This window comes from Anguilla rostrata, chromosome 17, assembly GCF_018555375.3.
Source record: "Anguilla rostrata isolate EN2019 chromosome 17, ASM1855537v3, whole genome shotgun sequence".
NCBI lineage: Eukaryota > Metazoa > Chordata > Actinopteri > Anguilliformes > Anguillidae > Anguilla > Anguilla rostrata.
The window spans coordinates 10,536,511-10,557,339 of record NC_057949.1 but is presented as its reverse complement, the minus strand read 5'-3'; the positions used below and the strand labels follow the sequence as shown (position 1 = coordinate 10,557,339).

Below are 20,829 nucleotides of genomic sequence, written 5' to 3'. Positions count from 1 at the left end.
ATCCTATGATACCATAGTGTTCACATTATATACATTTGGTATATAAAATGTGTTGAAATTCTGTGTATATATAGGTATGTAAAGTAGCATATGAATTGGAAGTGGATGAAAACCCAGCATTGAAGGTCAGCATGATGAATTTTAAATGTGCTTTATTTGTCAGGTGCAAAAGAGCCGTTTAAGCATTTAATGACACACTGAAGTGAGAATCACATGCAGGCTCTTTGGGTCAGTAGGCCATGCCACATCAGTTACATTCTCTTTTTTAAAGTTCACTGTTCAAATAAGGAAAAAAAAAATATATATATAACAATAATAATAATAATTCTGTCAAATTATATTCATAATTGTTCACAATAATAAAATCTTAGTAATCTGTCGTAAGTGTAAAGTGCTACTGAACGTGAGTGGGTGACACTCCTGCAGTGTTCTGGGCTTAAAGGTAATGGCGGTATAAAACAGCACTACCAGCGCATAGAATGTCAGGCTTTCCTGTAAGTAGAGGAGCACCCGGATTGGATGCTTCTGCTGGTGGGTTCAGCACTAACCTGCTTCTAGTAAAACGTGGAGCGGCCCACACCCGCTCTGCATCTGGAGTGCTGCTTTAAGCCTCGGATCAGTTCGGTCTAATGATTCATATATTTCGCCGACCGAGAACAAAACAAAAAAAAATTTGAAGAGTGGAACTACACTCTAATCTTTAGTGGCTTTTTCTGAAGGTGAATGGGTTAAGACGCATTGTGTTTAAATAAAGAAAAATAATTCCTTGAATCAAATGTTTGTACAAACTGATCCAAAGGCAAAAAGGGTTCATTTTGAAATCATTTGCATAGATTTATCTGTAATTTCCACGTTAAAAACCGAAATCGTGTAAAAACATAAATGTAGGCGCTGCTGAACTCCAGACGACGTGTTGAGAAGAGTTAACGCGGTGGTTCCCAACCCCAGTCCTGGGGGTCCCGTGTATGCTGGTTTTCACTCCAACCACAACTGCAATTCCACAATTTTAACAAGCTGTTAATTTTTCTTAATTGGGTGCATTTCATGTTAGAGGGATCATTTACCCCCTTAAGCCACAATTTTCTATGCATGTCATGAAGAATAAAAATCACAATTAGGAGCCTGTTTATTCACCTCAGTCTTTAATTTGATTAGTTTTTTTAACCTCTTTATGTAATCGTTTACAATATAGCACACTGTGAATATGGAACTTTAATTCTCTATGGCATGCATAGCAATTTCTGACATAATGTGGCTTAAGAGGATAAATAATTCCTATAAAAAATGAAAAGCATACACAGTGGGCCCCCAGAACCAAGGTTGACAACCATTGGGTTAAATTACAAAACGCATGCAAAAAAAAAAAAGAACCATCGTCTGCAATCTCACTACATTTGACTGTTGATAAAACTGGATTGTGAAGCTAGAAGTTTGACAAAAATTATACTATTGTCAAGGATGCTGGTTAAAAAAAAATATTCAAGCATTTAACACAGATAAGATTAATATTTCCTAAATATTAATTCACAAATGAATCCACATTGAGGGGGGATGCATGGTCATGTGGATTTACAGTGTTTTAGATTGGTTAAGTCTGGACCATACTGAGAAATGGCCAATGTGCAGAAATTAGAGGTATACCTAAGGAACAGGTACGTGCGTACTGCAAACATCCTAGTGGCCGTGTGCCTCAGTATCTCCAGTCCTCACTGTAAGGGAGAGTGGACTCGTTTGCACAGCCGTGTGGGAGATACTCCTCGTGCAGAGCTTATAGGCCTAAGAAATACCGCACAAAAGAACATTAGCCGCTCGCTCCACCAACGTTCCCCAGAGACGACCAAGGCTGGTTTCATAGGGGTTCTCCTAGCAGGTTTGTCGGTTTCTACGTTTCCTTTTACCATGATATCAGGAGGGGGCGGAGCCTCAGGGTCCCAGCAGGCCCCACTGCAGGGCCAGCATGGCGTGGGGCGGCGGCCTGTCCTTGGGCTTGGAGAAGCTGTCCTTCTCCCTGCGCAGCACCCTCAGCACCTCCACCGGGTCCGTCTTACCTGTGAACTTCTGCACGCTCTTCTCTCTGAGCAGGAGCAACACCGCCCACACACACACACACACACGCACGCACAGACACACACGGACACACACGCACGCATGCACGCACACACAGACACACACAGCAAAGTTTCCTTTGCAAAATTAAGTTTATATTACGGAGAGGTTGTTCTTCATTCATTCTGTGATACTTGCAGCCTGCGTTGTTTTTTTAAGTTCTTTAATCTTTATTTAACCAGGAAGGTGAACTGAGAGCTGAATTTGCAGTGACAATCTGGGGAATCAAAGGGGGTAGGAATGCAAGGAAATATGTAGCCAATCAAGATTATTATTATTATTATTATTATTGCAGTTTCTTCAATTCCTTTCTCCTCACTTCTAATCTCACATTCCAATCCTCACCTTTACTACCCCTTTCTCTCTCTGCCTCTCTTGGTGTGAGGCATGGGGCAGGAGTGTTCGTGGCGCAGGTAAGGCAGGAGTGTTAGTGGTACAGGTAAGGCAGGAGGTGCACTCACGAGAGACGCAGGAATGGGTTGTAGTCGAACTCTTCCACCAGCGTGGAGGGAACTGTGGGCTTGTCGTCATCATCCCTCCCCTGGGGAGAAAAATGCACACCGCTAGCCAATCAGGGTCCACTGACACAGTCAACCAATCAAGATCCCCTGACACATTCGACCAACTAATCATGGTCCACGTACCTCTCTATATGTAAATATAAACTACATGCGCATTCAGTTAACTGAATTACACCTAATTCATTTAGTTCAGCTGCAACACAGAAGCCATAAAAGCAGAACTCTGATATACAGTGTAGCATCAGGTACTTCCAGGTTTATTGCAGTGTAAGTTAATGTTATGCCATCTAACACTGTATCTGCAGGCAGTTCCGGGTGCACTGCAGTGTGAGTAAATGCCAGTTTATAGCTGTAATTAGTGGGTTCATATATGCTTGCTCAGAAGGGGCCTTCGATTGGTCCCTCGTCTCTCTGGTGTCTCTTGGGCTTATGGTATGTGGGAAAAACAACTCTTACTACAAGGATGAGACATTTGCCTCAGTGTAAAAGATGGCTCAGTTCAGTCACAACCATGCCCAGGTTCTACTGATAAATTCACAGAGAGGTTAAGCTCAAAATTTATTTCAGCTATACGAGTGCTAGGAATGGACCTGCACCAACAAGCTTTCCCCTCTGTTACATCCTGAGCTGCTCGCTGTCTGTTAACCTTACACAGGGGTGCACAACTCCGGGCCTGGAGGGCTGGTCTGCATGCTGGTCTTAGTTCAAGCCAACCAACACCTTGTGCCTTAGTTTCAGTTTTCTGTAGTGTAATGTAATGTACTGTAATGTGATTAAGTGTCATGTAATTAATGTAATGGGATGATGTGTAATGCACAGCAGTATGTTATGATGTGATGTAAAACGTACCGTAATGTGATTTACTGCACTGTAGAGTAATGTAATGAAATGTAATGTATTGTGTAAAACGTGTAACGCAGTGTAATACAATGTCATGTAACGATGCTCACCCTGGCCCAGCTCAGCATCTCTTTCACCCTCTCGTTCTCTGGCTCCACCTTCAGTGCAAACTTCAGGTTCTTGATGGTGTATTCATGCCCACAGAACACCTTCTGTAGCAGGGACACAACACACTTTTCAGCAAATCTAACTGGATAGGGAAAGAGGAACGATGTGTGAACACTTCCTGAGCAAAGGACTCCATATTTATGACCACATTATGTGTTTGGGTGCCTGACTGCACAATGGTCCAGCTGGCTGACCATGTCTTGACTGGAATCTGTGTGACTGATGTGGAAAGACTGTCTCATAAGTGTGCCTGACTGCACAATGGTCATAATGAGACTGACCAGATCATAACTGTATAAGAACAGCAGCATGTCCAAGAGCACCATGACTATGAGGCTGACTGACTGTGTTATAACTGTATACCGAGCAACCATAATGAAACTGAGGGTGTTACAACCGTATTATGGGTGACCTCATAATGAGACAGACTGTGTTATAACCGTATTATTAGTGACCATAATGAAACTGACCGTATCCTGTGGAAGGGAGCCCAGCACCTTGGTCAGGTTGTGGTGCATTTGCTCTGCAGTCCCCTCAAAGAACCGCCCGCAGCCCGCCACGAACAGCGTGTCTCCTAGGCAACCGGGAACAGGACAAATGGCGTGTCACAGAGGTCAGAAGTCAGACAGTACTGGGGCAAAATCAAGGCAAGGAGATACCCCAGATAGTCTATAAACTGAACAGATACTCAGGTCTGTGTCCAACGGGAAAAAAATTCTATCATTGCCACTTTGGAGCTCAAAGTGTTCCAATTTCCTGGCTTTGTATGAATATTAATGAAAGGCGCGTGATCAGAACGTACATAGCTAAAACAGGATCGCAGAGCACGCCAGACTTTTCTGCTACTGTGTCCCCTTTGGCTACGCTTAGTGCTAAGGGGGAGCTGAAAATTCAGTCAACAGGATTCCTACACTACATGCCAAAAGTATGTGGACACGAGATCCAACATCACATCCAAAATTATGAGCATTAATATGGAGTTGGTCCACCCTTTTCTGCTATAACAACCTCCAACCTTCTGGGAAGGCTTTATACTAGATGTTGGAGGATTGCTGCAGGGATTTGCTTCCATTCGGCACTGATTGGGCAGTTAGGCCTGGCTCGCAGTTGGCTTTCCAGTTGAACCCAAAGGTGTTGGATGGAGTTGAGGTCAAGGCTCTGTGCAGGCCAGTCAAGTTCTTCCACACCTACCTCAACAAAACCATTTCTATGTGCACCTCACTGTATGCCCGGGGGCACTATCATGCTAAAACAGGAAAAGGCCATCCTCAAAATGTTGGGAAAGCACAGAATTGTCTAGAATGTGATTGTATGCTGTAGCATTAAGATTTGCCTTCACTAGAATTAAGGGGTCTAGCCCAAAGCATGAAAAACAGCCCCAGAACAAGTGGTGTCCAGATACTCTTGGTCATATAGTGTACTGTATTTACTGGAAACCCACAGCGAATCAGAGGCATCTCCACGAGGTCAGCCGGGCTCAAACAGACAAGGGGGCGGGCGTATCTAAGAGACCCTGACCTGTGAAGACGGCGGGAGCGTCGGAGCAGTCATCCTCCCAAACAAAGTAGCACACGTGCCCAGAGGTGTGGCAGGGAGTGGACAGGCACCGCACGTTGATCGCCCCGAACTGCAGAGCAGAGGAAGGCGTGTGCGTGTTTGCGGCATCACAACACCGTGAACGTTACAGCTCCGAGTAACTCGGTTTACGCTACAGCTGAGAGTAACCGGGTTAGGCAGGTTTGGCGCGGTCGGCCCGCTGACGCTCTGTGCTCACCTTGAGCTCCTGTTCGTCGGTGACTTTGTCAGTCAGCCCCCCTATGCGCTCATCACCCCCGTATACCCTCAGCCCTGGAATCCTCTTCACCAGGTCCTCATTTCCCCGGGCGTGGTCCCTTCGACACAGGAGCGAACAGGATACTTCACGTCAACGTGCTCTTCATTACTGTCACCATCACTATCACCGTCACCACCTCCACCATAAGAGCATAAGAATACTTAATGATGAGACAAGCCATTCAGCCCACCTAGGCTAATTTCCCTGTAGTCTAGAGACAGAGGGCCCGGCTACCTGTTCTATTCATAAACAACTCCGGAGTCCTATTCTTCCTCTCTACAGGTCAATCAAAGTACTCAGTGTTCAGGATTTGGATATTAACATCCAAATAGCCCTTTAGGGTTCTTGTTATGGCCTAAAATGTTAATACTAACAAAACACTTGATATTTTGAAGTGTTGCCCAGATATTAGTCATGGCTCTTTGGCAGTCAAAGCCATATTGGTATAGGCACACGCAGCACTTACACCCAGATAAAGCTGAGGGCCAGGCCCATTTATTCTCAGGTGCATGCAACTGAACACATTCACTGGGATTTATTTAAATTACTTACAGACCTTTTTGTGTGTACACGTGTGTATGTCTGTGTGTGTGTGTTTTCATGGCTGCATTTGTGTGTGCAGCGAAGTATACGCTTCCATGAGTGAAACTTTTTGGAAGCAAAGCCCTTACCAGTGATGGTGTGTAGTGAGAACTGCAGTGAGAGTGACTCCTTCCCTTTGCACAATCTCCAGCATCTACCAGAGAGAAAATGTTATAAACCTATGCACATTTATACACTCATACAATCACACACGCCCACACAATCATAAATCCACCTTTATAAACTCCCACACCCTTTCACAACACATCGACAGTGACTCAATTACACACCCAGCCACCACCCCACACACACCCAGCTCCCGCTCAACAATCACTCCACTACCAGCTCAGATTTAAAGAGGCACAGTTGCTCTCTTGTGCATGGGAGGGTATTTTAGGTGATTAGAGTATTTGGACTTACAGCTAGAAGGCTGCGAGTTCAAATTCCAGGTGGGGCACTGCTGTACTTCCGAGAAAGCAAAACGTTTAAACTAACTATTTCAGTGAAAATGCCTTTATAAATACATGACTGATATTGAATTGTCGGAATGTTATTGTCATTGGACAACAGGATACTAAATAGCTTTGGTTGCAAGGTTTTATTTAAGATATTAATAACCAGTAGGCCACAAATTCATGACCTGGGTGAAAATTTGGGAAGATCTGCGGTGTTGCGGGCTCACCCGGTGCGGTACGGCCGGGTCCACTGCGATGGCCTCTTTGCTCTGCTCCTCGATCAGCAGATACATGTAGTTATCCTCCAGGATAGAGATCACCTTCACCTTCATGTTTGCCCGTCATGCAGAGAAAATACTGGTACGCACACCCACACTGTATACAAGTAAAGCCGGAGCATAGACGGGTAAGAACAGGCTTTCAATGTGGACAGCGAAAAAAGCACATTTACACATTTAGCTCGCTAGCTATTTTGTTAGTAATTATTTGTGTAGTTAACTTTGTTTACACAGGTGCATCGTTAGCTACAAAGCTAGTTACACCGTGGCTATAAAATATGAGGGTTTCGAAGGCTGCGAGCTATCTAGCTGGGGACACTTGAAAAAGAAAACTGCCAAGAAAGACAACCGCTGCGGCTACGTGTTCAATTGTACCCATAGTACCTGGATGAATTGAAATCGCAGAGTCGGTTTTCGTAAAGGTGAAATAGGATGTGTGCACTTGTGCAATACTAGTCCAACAAGCAAATCACGGAACAGAAGACTTGATATAATTTCCAAGGCAAGGGAAACCACTTATTCTAACCGTTTCCCGTTGCAATTAAAGAGTTCCGGTTCAGTTTATAGCTGTGAGGAAACCGGAGGAAACACAGTTCCCCGGCATAAATATGAAATTCCTTAACAGAAACATAATTTACATGCGTATCTCTTAGCTCTACATGCAAGACCTAAGTAATTAATTTCGCACCACGTATTCTCGTAGGAAACTTTACCTAACGACAGCTGTGCACATGGAAACATGTTTAAATAATGTATTAATTTAAGATCTAGTTTTACTATTTTAATTTCTTATGTTCAAGCCGTCAACAAAAGAAAATAAAACACCATCATGCATTTTTAATTCTGTTTCAAGTTTGCATGTTAATTAGGTAGGCTACCTCCTACATCTAATCTTGATTTTATTTCTACTTTTATCTGAATTTTATATAATATATTCTGCTAGCTTTATATAAAACTGAATAGGCTAAATGTCAGTAATGGGTAGTTATCTCCCCTTTCTTCGCTTACAGTGGTCTTACTGCCATATACTGCAATAGTGACATAGGCTACTATACATTTTCTATACATGAGTGAAACTATAACTATACAAGTTATCAACACACACCTTCCTTTTACACATGCAGTGAGTAGTTAGACACTATGTACCGTACCGATGGCATTGTTTATGGTGTGCTTTATTGTTGAAAATCTGGAAATGTCTTTTGCACAAAAGCCATGTTATAACTTTAAACTCCAAGACAAAGTCATAACGTTGACACTGTATAATAATTACAGATTGAATCTATTTAGCAATTGCTTAGGGTAAACACTGACATCATGCTTAAAAATAATCTAAAGCATTTATGGTTTCTTGTTTTCCCACCCCCACCAAAATAAGACAAACTTTAAAATTCAGCATTACATAAGAACACTGTCCAAGCATACAAACTGAACAGGTAAAAGAATATAACACATTGTCAAACACAGAAGGATAATCTGGGACTGAGGTGTGCAACATTTTCCACATGCAGTTGCCTATTAAGCCTTTGGACCTAGACAACTCACAGAAAACCATAAACATTTACTCTGGTGTCCTGTAAATTAAAATGAAAAAATAAATTGCACATGATGAGAAATATTTTTTAAATCCTTACTCCCTGCCTTTATATTTATATACACATTTTTAAAATGAATTTATATCAGATTTGAGCCACAGAAGGTGCCAGTTGGGAGTCATCAATCATTAGTAAAATAGATATCTTTATATACATTCATGCTACACAACCTCTGTAGCACATTTGCTCAAAACCATGTTTAAACACACAAAAACTATATTAAATATGTTAGAACTGAGATTTAATTTTGCACATCCAGGCTTCTCTGTTCATTAGTGCAGCTTATTTATTTATTTATTTATTTTAGCTTGCTGCACATCCGTGCCACACACACTGCAGAGGTTCTGGTGTAAAATATGGTGGCGTGTTGTGTGTTCCATGTATGTACGATGTGTTCACTGTGATAGGTAGTGACAGCTTGCAGTGCACTGAAATGCAAAGTAGTGATGACATTTTCTCAGGAGACCATGCCACTTTCTGATTCCCCCCCTCCCCCCACACTCCTCGCACTTAGTCCTTGGGGACCCGGAAGTTGTCCTTCTCTTTGCGGATGCTGCGCATGGTGTCAATGGGGTCAGTTTTCCCAGCGTGGTCCTGCACAGATTTCTCCCTGCAACACAGGCAACAGACTCAACGCTGGTCCCAGAGGGCCACAGAGTCCTGTCGATTTTCCTATTCGCCGTAAATAACAGTAGCCATTTTAAACAAAAAAACCACAGTAGAGGTGATTTAACCGTGATTTAACAGTTGCTTTTAGCGAGAAATTAAGTGCCGAGTAACAACAAAAATTAGCAGAACACACAGCTTTCCAGTAGAAGGGTAAGGACCCCCTGCTTTAATGAGGAGAAGTGTAATGCAGCTCTCAGGGAAACAGGCTTCTAACTCAGAGGTTGCTCACAGCCTATCCCTCCTCTTGGCAACAATGACCTCTGGTCGTGGCTCACCAGGTGATCACCTCACCCGATACCAGAGCACACTCGGTGAGCACTGATCTGGGATCAGTGTTGCTGGCAGGAAATGGGGTCTTGCTTTTGTCCTCATCCTTACCTAACTCTCATGAAGGGGTTATATGTGAACTCCTCGCCCACAGTAGAGGGGATGGTCGGCTCTCCATTATCGTATGTTTCCTGAAGAGAGGAGAAAGGCAGGGCAAAGCTGTTAAAGGCCAATATTACGTTTGTCCAACTTTCTTTAATCAATACACGATAAAAAAAACAGGGAAAAAATGCATAAATCCTGGGCACTTTATGCTATTTACATTGCAATGACAACAATCAATATATCAACAAAATATACAGAAATATACATCTATCAATATATCATTAAATTGTGAGAGTGATCAATTGTCTTTCTTCAATGCCACTTTTCTCCATTTTGCCAGACTGCAATGCATGTGGCAAGAATGAAAAAATGCATTGTGGGTGATTACCATTTCCAAATATAAAAAAATTGTAACATGGATAAAATTATCCATTAAGGACCTGTAATTCAGCCAGAAAGTTGTGGAGTCAAGTCCCAGGAACAGCACAGCTATTGTGTCCCTGAGCAAGGCATTACGTCAGTCAATGCTCAACTGCGTACGTAAATGTTTTACAAAAGCGAATTGCGCAAGTCGCAAGTGTCCAGAACAAATAATTCAAATACATGATAGAGACAAATAGACTAATGAAAGAGACACACCTTGGCCCAGGCCAGTTTCTTCCGGATAGCCTCGTTGTTCGGTTCCACGTGTCTCGCAAACTTGAGGTTGTTGATGGTGTATTCGTGTCCACAGTAAACACGCTGGAAACAAAAAATAAAAATAAAAAATACATCTCTATTACTGGCTGAGGGACAATGGCTCCTTGCAGGTTCTCTTATTCATAGGAAGCAATCCTTGTGCTAGCCACAGTGATATGTGAATGAAAGCTGCAGTGTGCATCTCATTCACTCACTCACACTCACACACTCGTACACCCACCCACACACACATACACACAAACACACGCGCACACGCACGTGCACGCACCGTTTCAGAAGGCAGGCGTCCAAGGACCTCGATCAGCGCCTTATACATCTCGTCCGCCGTGCCCTCGAAAAACTTCCCACAGCCCCCGATGAACAGAGTGTCGCCTGCTCAGAAACAACACACCAGCAACGTCTGAGCCCTGACACATGGAGATTACACCCACAGTTCCTGCCTCATGCCCTTTTCTACCAGCTACTGGAGTTCCCCTGTTTACGGAAAACATGGAATGGCCCACACTGCTGCGTACTGCGTGTGCTACTTACAACCCTGCAGTTATCGTTAAAACTGGTAACTGGCTTAAAGGAGAAACGCGGTACTGGAACAAATACTTTACCAGTGAAAACGGCTGGAGGTTCGGAGCTGTTGTCCTTGGTAACAAAGTAGCAGATGTGCCCAGTGGTGTGGCATGGGGTAAACAGGCACTTTACATTAAGAGACCCAACCTACAGAACCAGGAAATAGAGAGAACAGGCACTTCATGCACAGGCAACCAACAGACCCAACCTGGAGATACTGAGAGAAAGGTAGAGGAAATTATATGACCCTGTGTGCGAGCATAATAGGAAGTATTATGCATTTAAAGCACAATAATTTTAATACACATCAAAACTTTTGTATCAGGCACACATATACACACATCCACTCAAAGAAACCCGTGTGCTGGTGGTGTGGGGTAGTGGTGAGGGAAGTGGGGCTGAAGTCCAATGTGAGATGCCTTACTAATGAGAAAGTGAGGCTTCATTGACACCACAATGCTCTCAATCATCACTGATCCATCAAAATACTGTCCTCCACACCAGGGTGCAATGACTGTTTAAGCCTGCAAATTACTGACAGCACACTATTGCTCCACCTCTTTTGCCATTTATATCACACTCTCCACACCCTTTTCTCACCACTGAAGACAATGATTAATGATTAAAATAAACGTCCAGAAAAACCCAGCTGCACAAACAGATAATCTGTTAAACCTTAAGGTATGGACTCGGAGGTTGGTCACAGCCAAGCAACTGCTAAGGAAATTCATAACTTAATGGTTGAGTGATGCAATCTTTTAAACACATTGCTAAATGATATTTTTAAGGGATAGTTCACTTTCTGGGGATTTTGTATATAATTCCCGTTTTAATATTCATTTTTGATTGGCCAAGACAGTTTCTGTGTGTGATGAGGATATGTTAGATATTTACAGACATTTGGAGGATTACAATGGCTGGTATGGGAGCATTAGGGGGATAATGGCCTAAAGCAGGAAAATACATTTGAAATAACTCCAAATCAGCTCCTAATATTGAAAAGCCCCAGCGAGTGAACTATCCCTTTATGAATTGTTGCTTTTTTAACAGCCATTTTGAAAACACATACACATAAATTATAAAGTACCAACTTTGAAAGTGCTGTAATGAGAGATTTTCTGCGTCAGCGCTCCCACTCTGTCATCACCTCCGTACACTTTAAGACCTGGTGCCAGTCTCACCAGTTTTTCATTCCCACCAGCGTGGTCCCTGAAGGAAAACACATACATATGCATATTTAGCTATGTAAGCTATCTGAATAATCTAAGTCCATATAACAAAGCTAGAAGAACATTACCGGGTCTAGAAAACTGACTAAATAAAGAACATCCGATTGCTTCACTGTGGCTATTCTTGGCCAGTAAACCAGAAGCAAGAACGGACAAACTACTGTACAAGTCAATGTCCAAAATAGGCAACAGCATGTGAACATTATGCACACCTCAACTCTACATGAACTTCATTTGTTTGACAATAACAAACAGACACACAAAGAATCAGAACAGAATCTGCTCTTCTGGACTGATCTCTTCAATTCAAACTACAAATATTCAATCATGTTCAATTATGAACACTAAAATGGCAAACTTGTAAGTCAGTTAACCACGTCTTGGTTGATTCTGAGGGATATTTGGGACTATTGTCTTACTGAAAGATCCATTTGTGGCCATGTTTGAGCATCCTGGCAGAGGGAACCAGGTTTTTGGCCAAACTGTTCTGGTCCTTCTAGCTCCCTGCCCATATTCCAAAGCAGACTGAAGACTCACCAGATTGCACTGTGGCTCTCCTGACCCCTTTACACGTCCTTTATTTTTACCTATCTTTCTCTGGATTTCCTTTGAATAATGTTACAAGTACAGCAGTGTAAAGACATGTTATCTGTCTAGCTGAACATTACTTTGTTAGAATACAAATAGTCGTTTGTCTAGTTGACATTACACTTATGGATTATAATTGGACCACTGTGCCTTCTTGGTGATACCGCCTTGTATTCCTGATAACACTTACGTTATCCACTACTGTACGTCCCTCTGAATAAGAGCATCTGCTAAATGGTTATGATGTAATGTAATGTAAGTTGGCTGTAACCAGAGACGGCTGTAACCAGTCTTCCGACTTGTGAAGGTGAATATTAGTATGTCCTGACTTGTCTTATTTCTTCTGTAAAACCTCCTTTTAATACCCCAGTGAAACAGGGAACCATGGGAGGCCACAGTTCCCTATGATTGAGGTTAACTTGAAAGAGTAGCATATAGGTTTTCTAATTTTATTAAGAATTGTGTAGCTCATTAGCTGCCTTGTTAATTGTATACAGCTTCTTGCTCATCTTTATTAAGGGTGTGAATCATTATGGATTCCTGAGATAAATGAAAGGCTATGCCTTATTCGAAAAGTGTGGAACTGATCTCACTATGGCAGTAATTCTCCCTACTTCATGTGTTATGACTTTCACTAGCCACACCATGAATAATTGACAATTATAAATTACAGCTTTTATTATTATTATTATTATTATTATTAACTTTACTCACCAGTGATGATGTGTCGTTAAGACCGTGGTAAGTTTAACTCGGTGTTTCTTGATGGCATCTAAAACCTTGCAAGGGAACAAGTGAGGTGAGGGATCTGGGTGTCAGCTTTTTTTTTTTTTTTAAACACGAGATATACCCTACGACTATGAAATTAACAGCGCAATGTCGGTAAATATACAGCTGCACTCGCCTATACTCATCTAGGTTTACCTTGACCGGTTCCACGGGGTCAACGATCGCAGCTTCCCTGGTGTCCTCGTCAATGAGAAGATACATGTAATTGTCTGTGAGTGCAGGTAACATTTCGATCTTCATGTCGGACTGGGCCACAAGCACGGATTTCCTATCGGAATGTATTAGCGCAGATCGAACCTGTACGGGAGCTCAGAATTAAAAATACAAAAAAATAATTAAACAACGTTAGCTTAATTGGTCCTATGTGAGAATGACTAATACAGGAGCTTAAAAACGGGAGCAGGGGGAATAAAATGGGCGAAACTGTCATATTTGCGCGTACCCAGCTACAATGGGACCCTCCGTATACCTAAAGATGGAAGTACTTTATATTCTAATTTCATATAGAACAGCATAGCAAACTGAGTGCTTAGGCTACGGTGCGTTTGATATTCTGTGTGCAACGTTCATAATTTGCTGCACCCAGCAAATTAAAACCGCGACCTAATATTTAATAAATAACAGTAAGACTGTTAAATATTTATCTATCTTGGTAAAACTACCGAATTGACCCTAATATATTTTAAAATCATATTGTATGAACTCAATGGAAGTCATCCAATGTATCCTACTTGCAGCTTGCAAAACATTGTCGCCAGCCGGACCCAATAGTGCAGAACTTTCCGGGCTTTGGTTAGCTATCAGGCTTTTCCATGTTGTGTCAATACTTAACAACCAGATATCCAGCGAGAAATGTGTTATAGCTAACTAAATGCGCATCGAGCTATAAGACAGCTTTTACTGATACTGGTGTATAGCAGGCTACAAAATGACAAATACGTGGTTTGCATTTAGCAAGCTCCACTACCTACAGACTTCGGGGAGTCGAGGATGATGTAATACGACTCACTGTTAAATAGCCTACTCTGCTGCATATCAGCTGCGTCCGTTTAGCTACTGTGCCAATGGGAAATAACGGCTACCTAGCTGCTTACTTTGCAAGCAAAGTGTCATTTTACTGCAATAAAAGAATAGCAGCGAGAGGAATGACCGGAGCATTTCTGCGGCCGCAAAAAGTCTTCGGGCCATTTAGCAACATACCAAATTTATACGTAGTAGCTGCTCCTAGTACACCCAGTGTGCAGGCACTCGCCACCAATGACCTGAATAACATAACAACACTTCTAACGTCTGCTAATATGTCGAAACTACAGGAACTAGGAAACAATTTGGGCATGAAGTGAAGTAGGTCCTCGCTTTAACTTTGACCCCGGGGAGCTCAGCCAATCAAATACGGGGGTGTGGCACAGAAATATTAATATTTTCTCCAATTATACGCATGTATCATAAGCATATTGCGAAGTGTTTGTTCCAGAGAGCTACTTAGGCTGAGCGACAGGTAAATAACAAGCTATATCTCCACTTGGAAATTAAATACTTAAACATTGGGACGACGTATTTGCCAAGTTTGTCACTCCAGGCATTCCGTAGTCACCCAGGATTTAGTAAGCGTCTGGCGACGTGCAAAGGTCAGATTGAAAGTAGGTGTGCTGTACTACTCATGGGGGTTTGAGTAGTCACAAGCTAGTTAATTGCAAAGTAGCCTTTTTGGGGGAATGTCATCCGCACGAAACGTTACGCGGTTTTGGGAATGGGGGAAGAAGATTATCTGCGTGGGAAGGAACTACGCTGACCATGCCAAAGAGCTGAAAAACGCAGTACCCACGGAACCTGTACTTTTCCTGAAGCCGCCCTCGGCGTACGTGAAAGAGGGTTCTCCTATTCTGGTTCCCCACTACTCCAGCAACCTCCACCACGAGGTCGAGCTTGGAGTAGTCATTGGCAAAGGGGGCACAGCGATTCCTCGCACGTCGGCTATGGATCACGTAGCCGGTTACGCGCTCTGTCTGGACATGACCGCGAGGGACATCCAAGACGAGTGCAAGTCCAAAGGTCTGCCCTGGACACTGGCCAAGGCGTTCAATACCTCCTGTCCGGTCAGCGAGTTTGTCCCCAAGGAGAAGATCCCGGATCCCGGGAACGTCCGGATCTGGCTAAAAGTCAACGACCAGCTGCGCCAAGACGGCAGCACCTCCCAAATGATCTTCTCAATCCCGTTCCTCATCAGCTACATCAGTGAGATTATCACCCTTGAGGAGGGTGATCTCATCCTGACCGGGACCCCCAAGGGCGTCTCGAACGTGCAGGAGCACGACGAGTTGCAGGCCGGGATTGAAGATATTGTCAGCATGACATTCCGAGTCGACAGACTGTGATCCCATCGATTACCAGTATAGTTTTTCATAAAAGGACGATCTAGCTAATTTTTTTTAACATTGTCTAATTATGGGCAGTATTTCAATTGAGCTTAAACAGGTGGATATCAATTTTTTATTTACTTTTTCGTACAATAAATGCGTAATCATATGGAAAATGGGCAAATTACAACACCCGTATTAACAATTAACTTATGAATAATGGGAGTGGGACACCATGTTTGATGTCTGAATGGAAAATTAAATCCGGAATAAATGTTATCACATTTCACCCATCTTTGATTATGGAAGTTAGTTTACATTTAAGGCATTTGGCACTCTTATCTAGAGCAACTTAAAAATCTTACATTTTTAAGATACAACCAATTTACACAGCAGAATGTTCATTGAAGCAATTCAGGTTAAGTACCGTGCCCAGGCTTACAACAGCATTGCCCCACCTGCAAGTCAAATGTGAAACCCCAGAGTTGTGAACCAAGTTCCCATTTTGTATTTACATATTAAATATTTAGCTGACACTTATCACCAACATTCAAAGTATCAATGAGAAGGAAATAGTCAGGCCATAGCCATACAACACCAGCGAAAGGTATCATTTGTCACTAGAATTAACATGTGTAAGTGAAAATGGAGAGGATTTAAAAAAAATTTTTTTTTTTTTGGGGGGGGGGGGTTATAGGATAGATGTGCAAGAGGGGAAGGAGAGTAAGGGTGGAGAAGTGGTGGCCATTATGATACACTGCTGCCCCAACTGGACAGGGATTGACAGTCAACGTGTTCTCACCAATTTTTTTCCTGGCTGAAAATGTTTTAAATTGTGCAGTATTGAATTTGGGTTGAGCATTCAACTGTAGTGTGATACCTGGTACCACTCCTGCTTAATATTTTTTGACTGGCTTAAAAAGGTCTGAACCCTGTGAACTATATCTGAGGCATTACGTGTCTGATTTAACACTTCATAGCACCGAGCTGCAGTTCTGTCATTCACGCATTAGAGTTTTGACACTTTGTAGATTTTTTTTTCCCCATCTCCATTGTTATGTCATGTTTCAAAAGGCCACTACCATACTCCATATATTAAATGTATTCCTAAACTAAACTTGCCAGTGAGCTGCAGTTCTTTAAGATTCAAATAATGCTAGGACTGTAGACCAGGGGTGTCATACTCCTGCACAGGAGAGCCACAATATCAGCTGGTACTTGTAGCTTCCTGTCAATCAGTAGCCAAGAAGGTGGGTGGACTCTTGGCAATCAATGACTTCATGTAATCAGTTGTGCTGAAACTCACTGAAAACCAGCAGACCCTGCAGCCCTCCAGGATTCCGAGTTTTACATCCCCGCTGTAGACACAGTTAACAAGTCACACGGACTGTCAACACTTGTACAAGACTGCCATGTACAGGTGAAAACAGCAGACTACATGCTTTCAATTCATTTGCAGACTTCAGACTTGCATGTTTTTTATCCAACTTCAGTTGACAAGAAATTAGCATGTCAATCCTGGACACTGTCATAAACAGTGCTTACCCCTATTTTTCAACCTTCTGAATAATACAATGTACAAAAGCAGCGCTGATTGATTGATAATTTAATTTACAAAATGGCTTCTTCCAGTACAGTTAATGTATTTAAACAGACAGTATTTACATTTCTTGTGAAGACATTATATTAAATAACTAAAAATAGGCTTTGGTTAAGCACTCAAAGGACCATTACGTATTCCGCATCTACCTTGCCTTGGCTTGAGTGTACCAATATATAATATCCAATGGCCAAATCACCACACAAAGTGACTGATAATCAGCTCAATAATAGTGAGTGTAAAAGTGTAAATGCAACCCCACTCATAATTACCTTAATTAAAATTATCTTTATTGCTTAATTTATTTGTGTAAGAGAAAGAAATAAAGAAATCAGACCCCTTTTAATCATTTTGTTTGGTTTCAATGATACAGAATATAAGCCAATAATTAACCTGAGCGTTGAGCACAGCGCCAGACGCAGTGTGTGTGTTTATAGGTGCACGCGTGTTTGCGGTGTGAAAATAAAAGCGGCTCTGCTCTGATACAGCTCGGTTTCCTGGCGGGAGCGTGTTGAACATCCGTGCCGTGGACGCCCAATTCCAGGGCTTTCTCCAGATCACATCATTAAGCTCCCCGCCCGTCACCGGGCAACACATTCCTTCCGCACGCCGACCCTCCTGGGGAGACCGTCTCGCTTTACTGTCCGTCCACTTTGTCTGGACACACAAAACAAAACGCAGAGAGCACTGGTGGAGTTAGAGGAGGTGCCTACTACTTACAGTTGCGCATTAGTAATGGTCGTCAATGGTTAGGGATAGGCAAGAGAGATTTCATCAACCCAAACCTAAAATTGACCATTAGTCCCATTTAAATTTTTAACCAATGGAAAATTATTTTGGAAGGAGCATATGACAGCCCCTCCCATTTGAGGCTTCATGAAACCTCACTCTGCTATCAGTGATAACAGTCATTCATCTGTTGACCCATGAGACTAATAACCCCCCCCTTTATTAATATAGAATTTTTTTATATTCCTGCATGACATCCTGTTACTTGTCTTTGTACCAAGCATATAATATACATTGAAATGGGAATGTACAGCACCAGTCTTGAATTAAAATGCTGAGGAAAACCCCAGTTTCCCACCAAAAATAGTTCATTTCAACAAACAACAGTGCCAACATTTGGAACCATTTTTTGTTCATGTGAGACTATTCTCAGTACAAGTCGGGGCTCCAGTTTGTCTAAGTGAAGTATTCTGGGCAGGAAACCAATTTTCCCCTGGGGTTTTACTTTGTAAGGTGCTGAATCAGTGCCTGTCCAATTACATTACATCAGTGGTTCCCAAACCTCTCCTCAGGTACCTCCGTCCAGATCCAGGCATACGATGCGTTCCATCAGAAGCACACCTGATACAACTAATCAAGGGCTTAATTAGTTGTAACAGGTGTGCTTGAGGTGGAACACATCAAATACTTGGATCCGGCAGGCGGTACCCAAGGAGAGCCCTGGGATCCACTACATCACAATGTGTTCATTTAGCAGACACTTGTCAAGAGCAACTTACAACGTAAGAGAAACAACCGCGCATTCACCTGTTTTGCATCTCAGCAACAGTGCCATGCCTGGCTAACTACATTCTCAGGCTAAGGGAGAATCGATGCAACATTGCTGCAAGCAATATGTTATTGCATGTCTCTGCCCATGTCTACTTTAACCTAAGAGATGGCACACCTGCCTTGAGGACATGCCTGTTTAGTTTTCACTATCAGGGTGAAAAACACAAAGTTCTAGAATGTTGTGTTTTTTAAGACTGAATGTTCTGGAACATTTGTTTTTTCAAACATAAAATTGTACGGTGTTGTATTTTTGTTTTAGATGGAAGACTCCACAAAGTTTCCTGTACACACGATGTAGCACAGCCTGCTACAGGCCTCACCTTTAGGGATGAACTTCAGCGAGCTGCTGAATATTCAGAAGCGGGACATTCCTCTTTTCGGCCCATCATTTAGGAACTCATGGCCAAGTCCATTCCCACACTTGCCACAGGACACCTGTAACTCAGCACACCTAGGCTACAGCTAAACTGAGAACACTGCATACTTAAAACACAACACAGTGCATCGGAAATACAGCCATACCCATACCCATATCATCTTAAATGTACACAAAAGCAACAGAGAGAAGAAGCTGTGTACACAACAAACTGGGCTGTTATCCGGGTTTCAGATTCAAAACCCTGGAGTAAAACTGACCAATCCAAAGCCTATTTACACGATTCAATCATAGCAGATAAGTTATGTACTGCGACCAGGAAAAGTCCATTATCAATTTCTGTTAAAGTGAACACCAGTGAGGAAATCAAGATTCGGATTTGAGCGCTCACCTTGTAAGCTCCCCATTTCTCCTCTTTTTTGGACACGCTGTCCTCACGGATGGTCTCGGAGAAGGCCGGCCACGGGGTAGAGTGCTCGAATTTGGACCTGCTACTGAACAGCTGGTGTCCACATTTCGAACACGCATACATACCTTTGGAAGACGGTAAATACATACTGTAGCTGACCAAAATGGAAATGAGCTAATACTAAAAAGTCACCAGCAAGCTCGCTAGTTTATTTAGCTAGCTCACTGCTGTCAACTCTATCCACAGTAGGCTAAACACTACTATACTATACTAGCTAGCGGGGAAGTTAGCTAACTAGCAGTTATAGTAGTTCTTCTATACAATATATTAATATATTGCACCTAACGTCAGTCAGCAGTACATAACTTGCTAGCGTACTTAATATTAATTTTAAAACGATTTAAAGCCAGGACCATAGACTGTATAAAAAAAATAGGACATGTATAATGTATTAGGATCGGATCCACTCAAATTTGACTTTTTTAAAAGCCCTTTTCAAACTATGTATTAACGTTAGCAAGCTACGTGGAAAAACAACAACACAGAAGTGGCATTCCTTGTTTGCGTTAGTCTAAGAAAGTTAGTTTCATAACTTACACCACTCAACAATTCAGAGTATTTTTAGATTGTTACCTAAGCTGGCTGGTAGTTAACCAAGGAAGTTAAAGTCCACTTACCGGGTTTAAAGTGGTCTTTAAAAACTTCGCCTCCTTTAAATGAACAAAATGACATTTTGAGAAAAGCCGTCTGTTTTCAAGATCGCTACAACGATAAAATAACTTTACTGTTAAGTTACTGTAAGCCAACCTCCAGAGTCTCACTTCACTGACAGCAGACTATGCCTCAAGTCACGTATCATTCTGCCTCGGCGGGCCACGCCTCTCCGAAAACCTGGTTAAAATTCGTGCCACAAGATGGCAGTGTATCCAACAATTTCTGCTGCCACTTGCTGAAATTTTTCTAAATCTAAATTATTGCTAATAATAATAATAATAGTTCTGCAGGATTATTTTCTCCCTGAATGAGCCGTCAGGTAGCCACCAGAATATTTTGCTTATAGTTACATATTCCGTAAATGACATATTCTTAATTTGCAAATATAATAAAGATGGTTAGGTTTTAAGATTACTTCAGTATGACATAGTCACATTTCTAAATGAGACAATTGCTGGCACCCTTTATTATTATTATTATTATTATTGTTGTTGTTGTTGTTTGTTCTTACCTTTATTCAGACA

At 42.2% G+C, this 20,829-nt stretch overlaps 4 protein-coding genes and 1 long non-coding RNA gene across 9 annotated transcripts; 2 read left to right on the top strand and 3 right to left on the bottom strand.

Moving 5' to 3' along the window:
* Positions 1-137: 137 nt before the first annotated feature.
* LOC135244040 (hydroxyacylglutathione hydrolase-like protein) lies at positions 138-7,346 on the bottom strand. 3 transcript variants are annotated; one of them, XM_064316238.1, is made up of 10 exons: positions 7,169-7,346; positions 6,734-6,881; positions 6,141-6,205; positions 5,410-5,527; positions 5,154-5,262; positions 4,106-4,209; positions 3,578-3,679; positions 2,568-2,647; positions 1,899-2,074; positions 138-1,776 (listed from the first exon to the last, which is right to left on the bottom strand). In XM_064316238.1, the coding sequence occupies exons 2-9, from the start codon at positions 6,836-6,838 to the stop codon at positions 1,924-1,926; spliced, it is 834 nt and encodes a 277-aa protein (XP_064172308.1). In that variant the 5' UTR covers positions 6,839-6,881; positions 7,169-7,346; the 3' UTR covers positions 138-1,776; positions 1,899-1,923. The 3 variants fall into 3 exon arrangements, with proteins under 3 accessions (XP_064172308.1, XP_064172307.1, XP_064172309.1); XM_064316237.1 differs by having other exon boundaries at positions 138-2,074; positions 7,169-7,343; XM_064316239.1 differs by lacking the exon at positions 7,169-7,346 and adding an exon at positions 6,472-6,511 and having other exon boundaries at positions 138-2,074; positions 6,734-6,874.
* Positions 7,347-7,938: 592 nt separating this feature from the next.
* hagh (hydroxyacylglutathione hydrolase) lies at positions 7,939-14,650 on the bottom strand. 2 transcript variants are annotated; one of them, XM_064316235.1, is made up of 9 exons: positions 14,490-14,650; positions 13,425-13,597; positions 13,215-13,279; positions 11,775-11,892; positions 10,722-10,830; positions 10,388-10,491; positions 10,060-10,161; positions 9,427-9,506; positions 7,939-8,989 (listed from the first exon to the last, which is right to left on the bottom strand). In XM_064316235.1, exons 1-9 carry the CDS (start codon positions 14,623-14,625, stop codon positions 8,890-8,892), a joined length of 987 nt encoding a protein of 328 aa, XP_064172305.1. In that variant the 5' UTR covers positions 14,626-14,650; the 3' UTR covers positions 7,939-8,889. The 2 variants fall into 2 exon arrangements, with proteins under 2 accessions (XP_064172305.1, XP_064172306.1); XM_064316236.1 differs by having other exon boundaries at positions 13,425-13,586; positions 14,490-14,646.
* A 108-nt stretch (positions 14,651-14,758) lies between these two features.
* Positions 14,759-15,935, top strand: fahd1 (fumarylacetoacetate hydrolase domain containing 1). Its single transcript, XM_064316240.1, has one exon. The coding sequence runs from the start codon at positions 15,005-15,007 to the stop codon at positions 15,662-15,664; it is 660 nt and encodes a 219-aa protein (XP_064172310.1). The 5' UTR covers positions 14,759-15,004; the 3' UTR covers positions 15,665-15,935.
* Positions 15,936-17,236: 1,301 nt separating this feature from the next.
* Positions 17,237-20,461, bottom strand: msrb1a (methionine sulfoxide reductase B1a). 2 transcript variants are annotated; one of them, XM_064316248.1, is made up of 4 exons: positions 20,269-20,461; positions 19,574-19,716; positions 19,127-19,262; positions 17,237-17,903 (listed from the first exon to the last, which is right to left on the bottom strand). In XM_064316248.1, exons 1-4 carry the CDS (start codon positions 20,321-20,323, stop codon positions 17,884-17,886), a joined length of 354 nt encoding a protein of 117 aa, XP_064172318.1. In that variant the 5' UTR covers positions 20,324-20,461; the 3' UTR covers positions 17,237-17,883. The 2 variants fall into 2 exon arrangements, with proteins under 2 accessions (XP_064172318.1, XP_064172319.1); XM_064316249.1 differs by having other exon boundaries at positions 19,127-19,241; positions 20,269-20,456.
* Positions 18,663-19,742, top strand: LOC135244049 (uncharacterized). Its single transcript, XR_010326886.1, has 2 exons — positions 18,663-18,757; positions 19,066-19,742. It is a non-coding gene; the product is annotated as an uncharacterized LOC135244049 (long non-coding RNA).
* Positions 20,462-20,829: the final 368 nt, after the last annotated feature.

What these genes read in the sequence shown, in the direction of transcription:
- LOC135244040 (XM_064316238.1), bottom strand. Translation starts at nt 6,838, where the DNA reads ATGAAGGTGAAGGTGATCTCTATCCTGGAGGATAACTACATGTATCTG. An exon ending in CCGACGAACAGGAGCTCAAG is followed by an intron (nt 5,263 to 5,409) that starts GTGAGCACAGAG and finishes TCTGCTCTGCAG; the next exon opens with TTCGGGGCGATCAACGTGCG. An exon ending in GCTCCCTTCCACAGGATACG is followed by an intron (nt 3,680 to 4,105) that starts GTCAGTTTCATT and finishes TCCCTGCTACAG; the next exon opens with AAGGTGTTCTGTGGGCATGA.
- hagh (XM_064316235.1), bottom strand. Translation starts at nt 14,625, where the DNA reads ATGCCCAAATTGTTTCCTAGTTCCTGTAGTTTCGACATATTAGCAGAC. An exon ending in AGCTACTACGTATAAATTTG is followed by an intron (nt 13,598 to 14,489) that starts GTATGTTGCTAA and finishes TTTAATTCTGAG; the next exon opens with CTCCCGTACAGGTTCGATCT. An exon ending in GACGCCTGCCTTCTGAAACG is followed by an intron (nt 10,162 to 10,387) that starts GTGCGTGCACGT and finishes TTTTGTTTCCAG; the next exon opens with CGTGTTTACTGTGGACACGA.
- fahd1 (XM_064316240.1), top strand. Translation starts at nt 15,005, where the DNA reads ATGTCATCCGCACGAAACGTTACGCGGTTTTGGGAATGGGGGAAGAAG.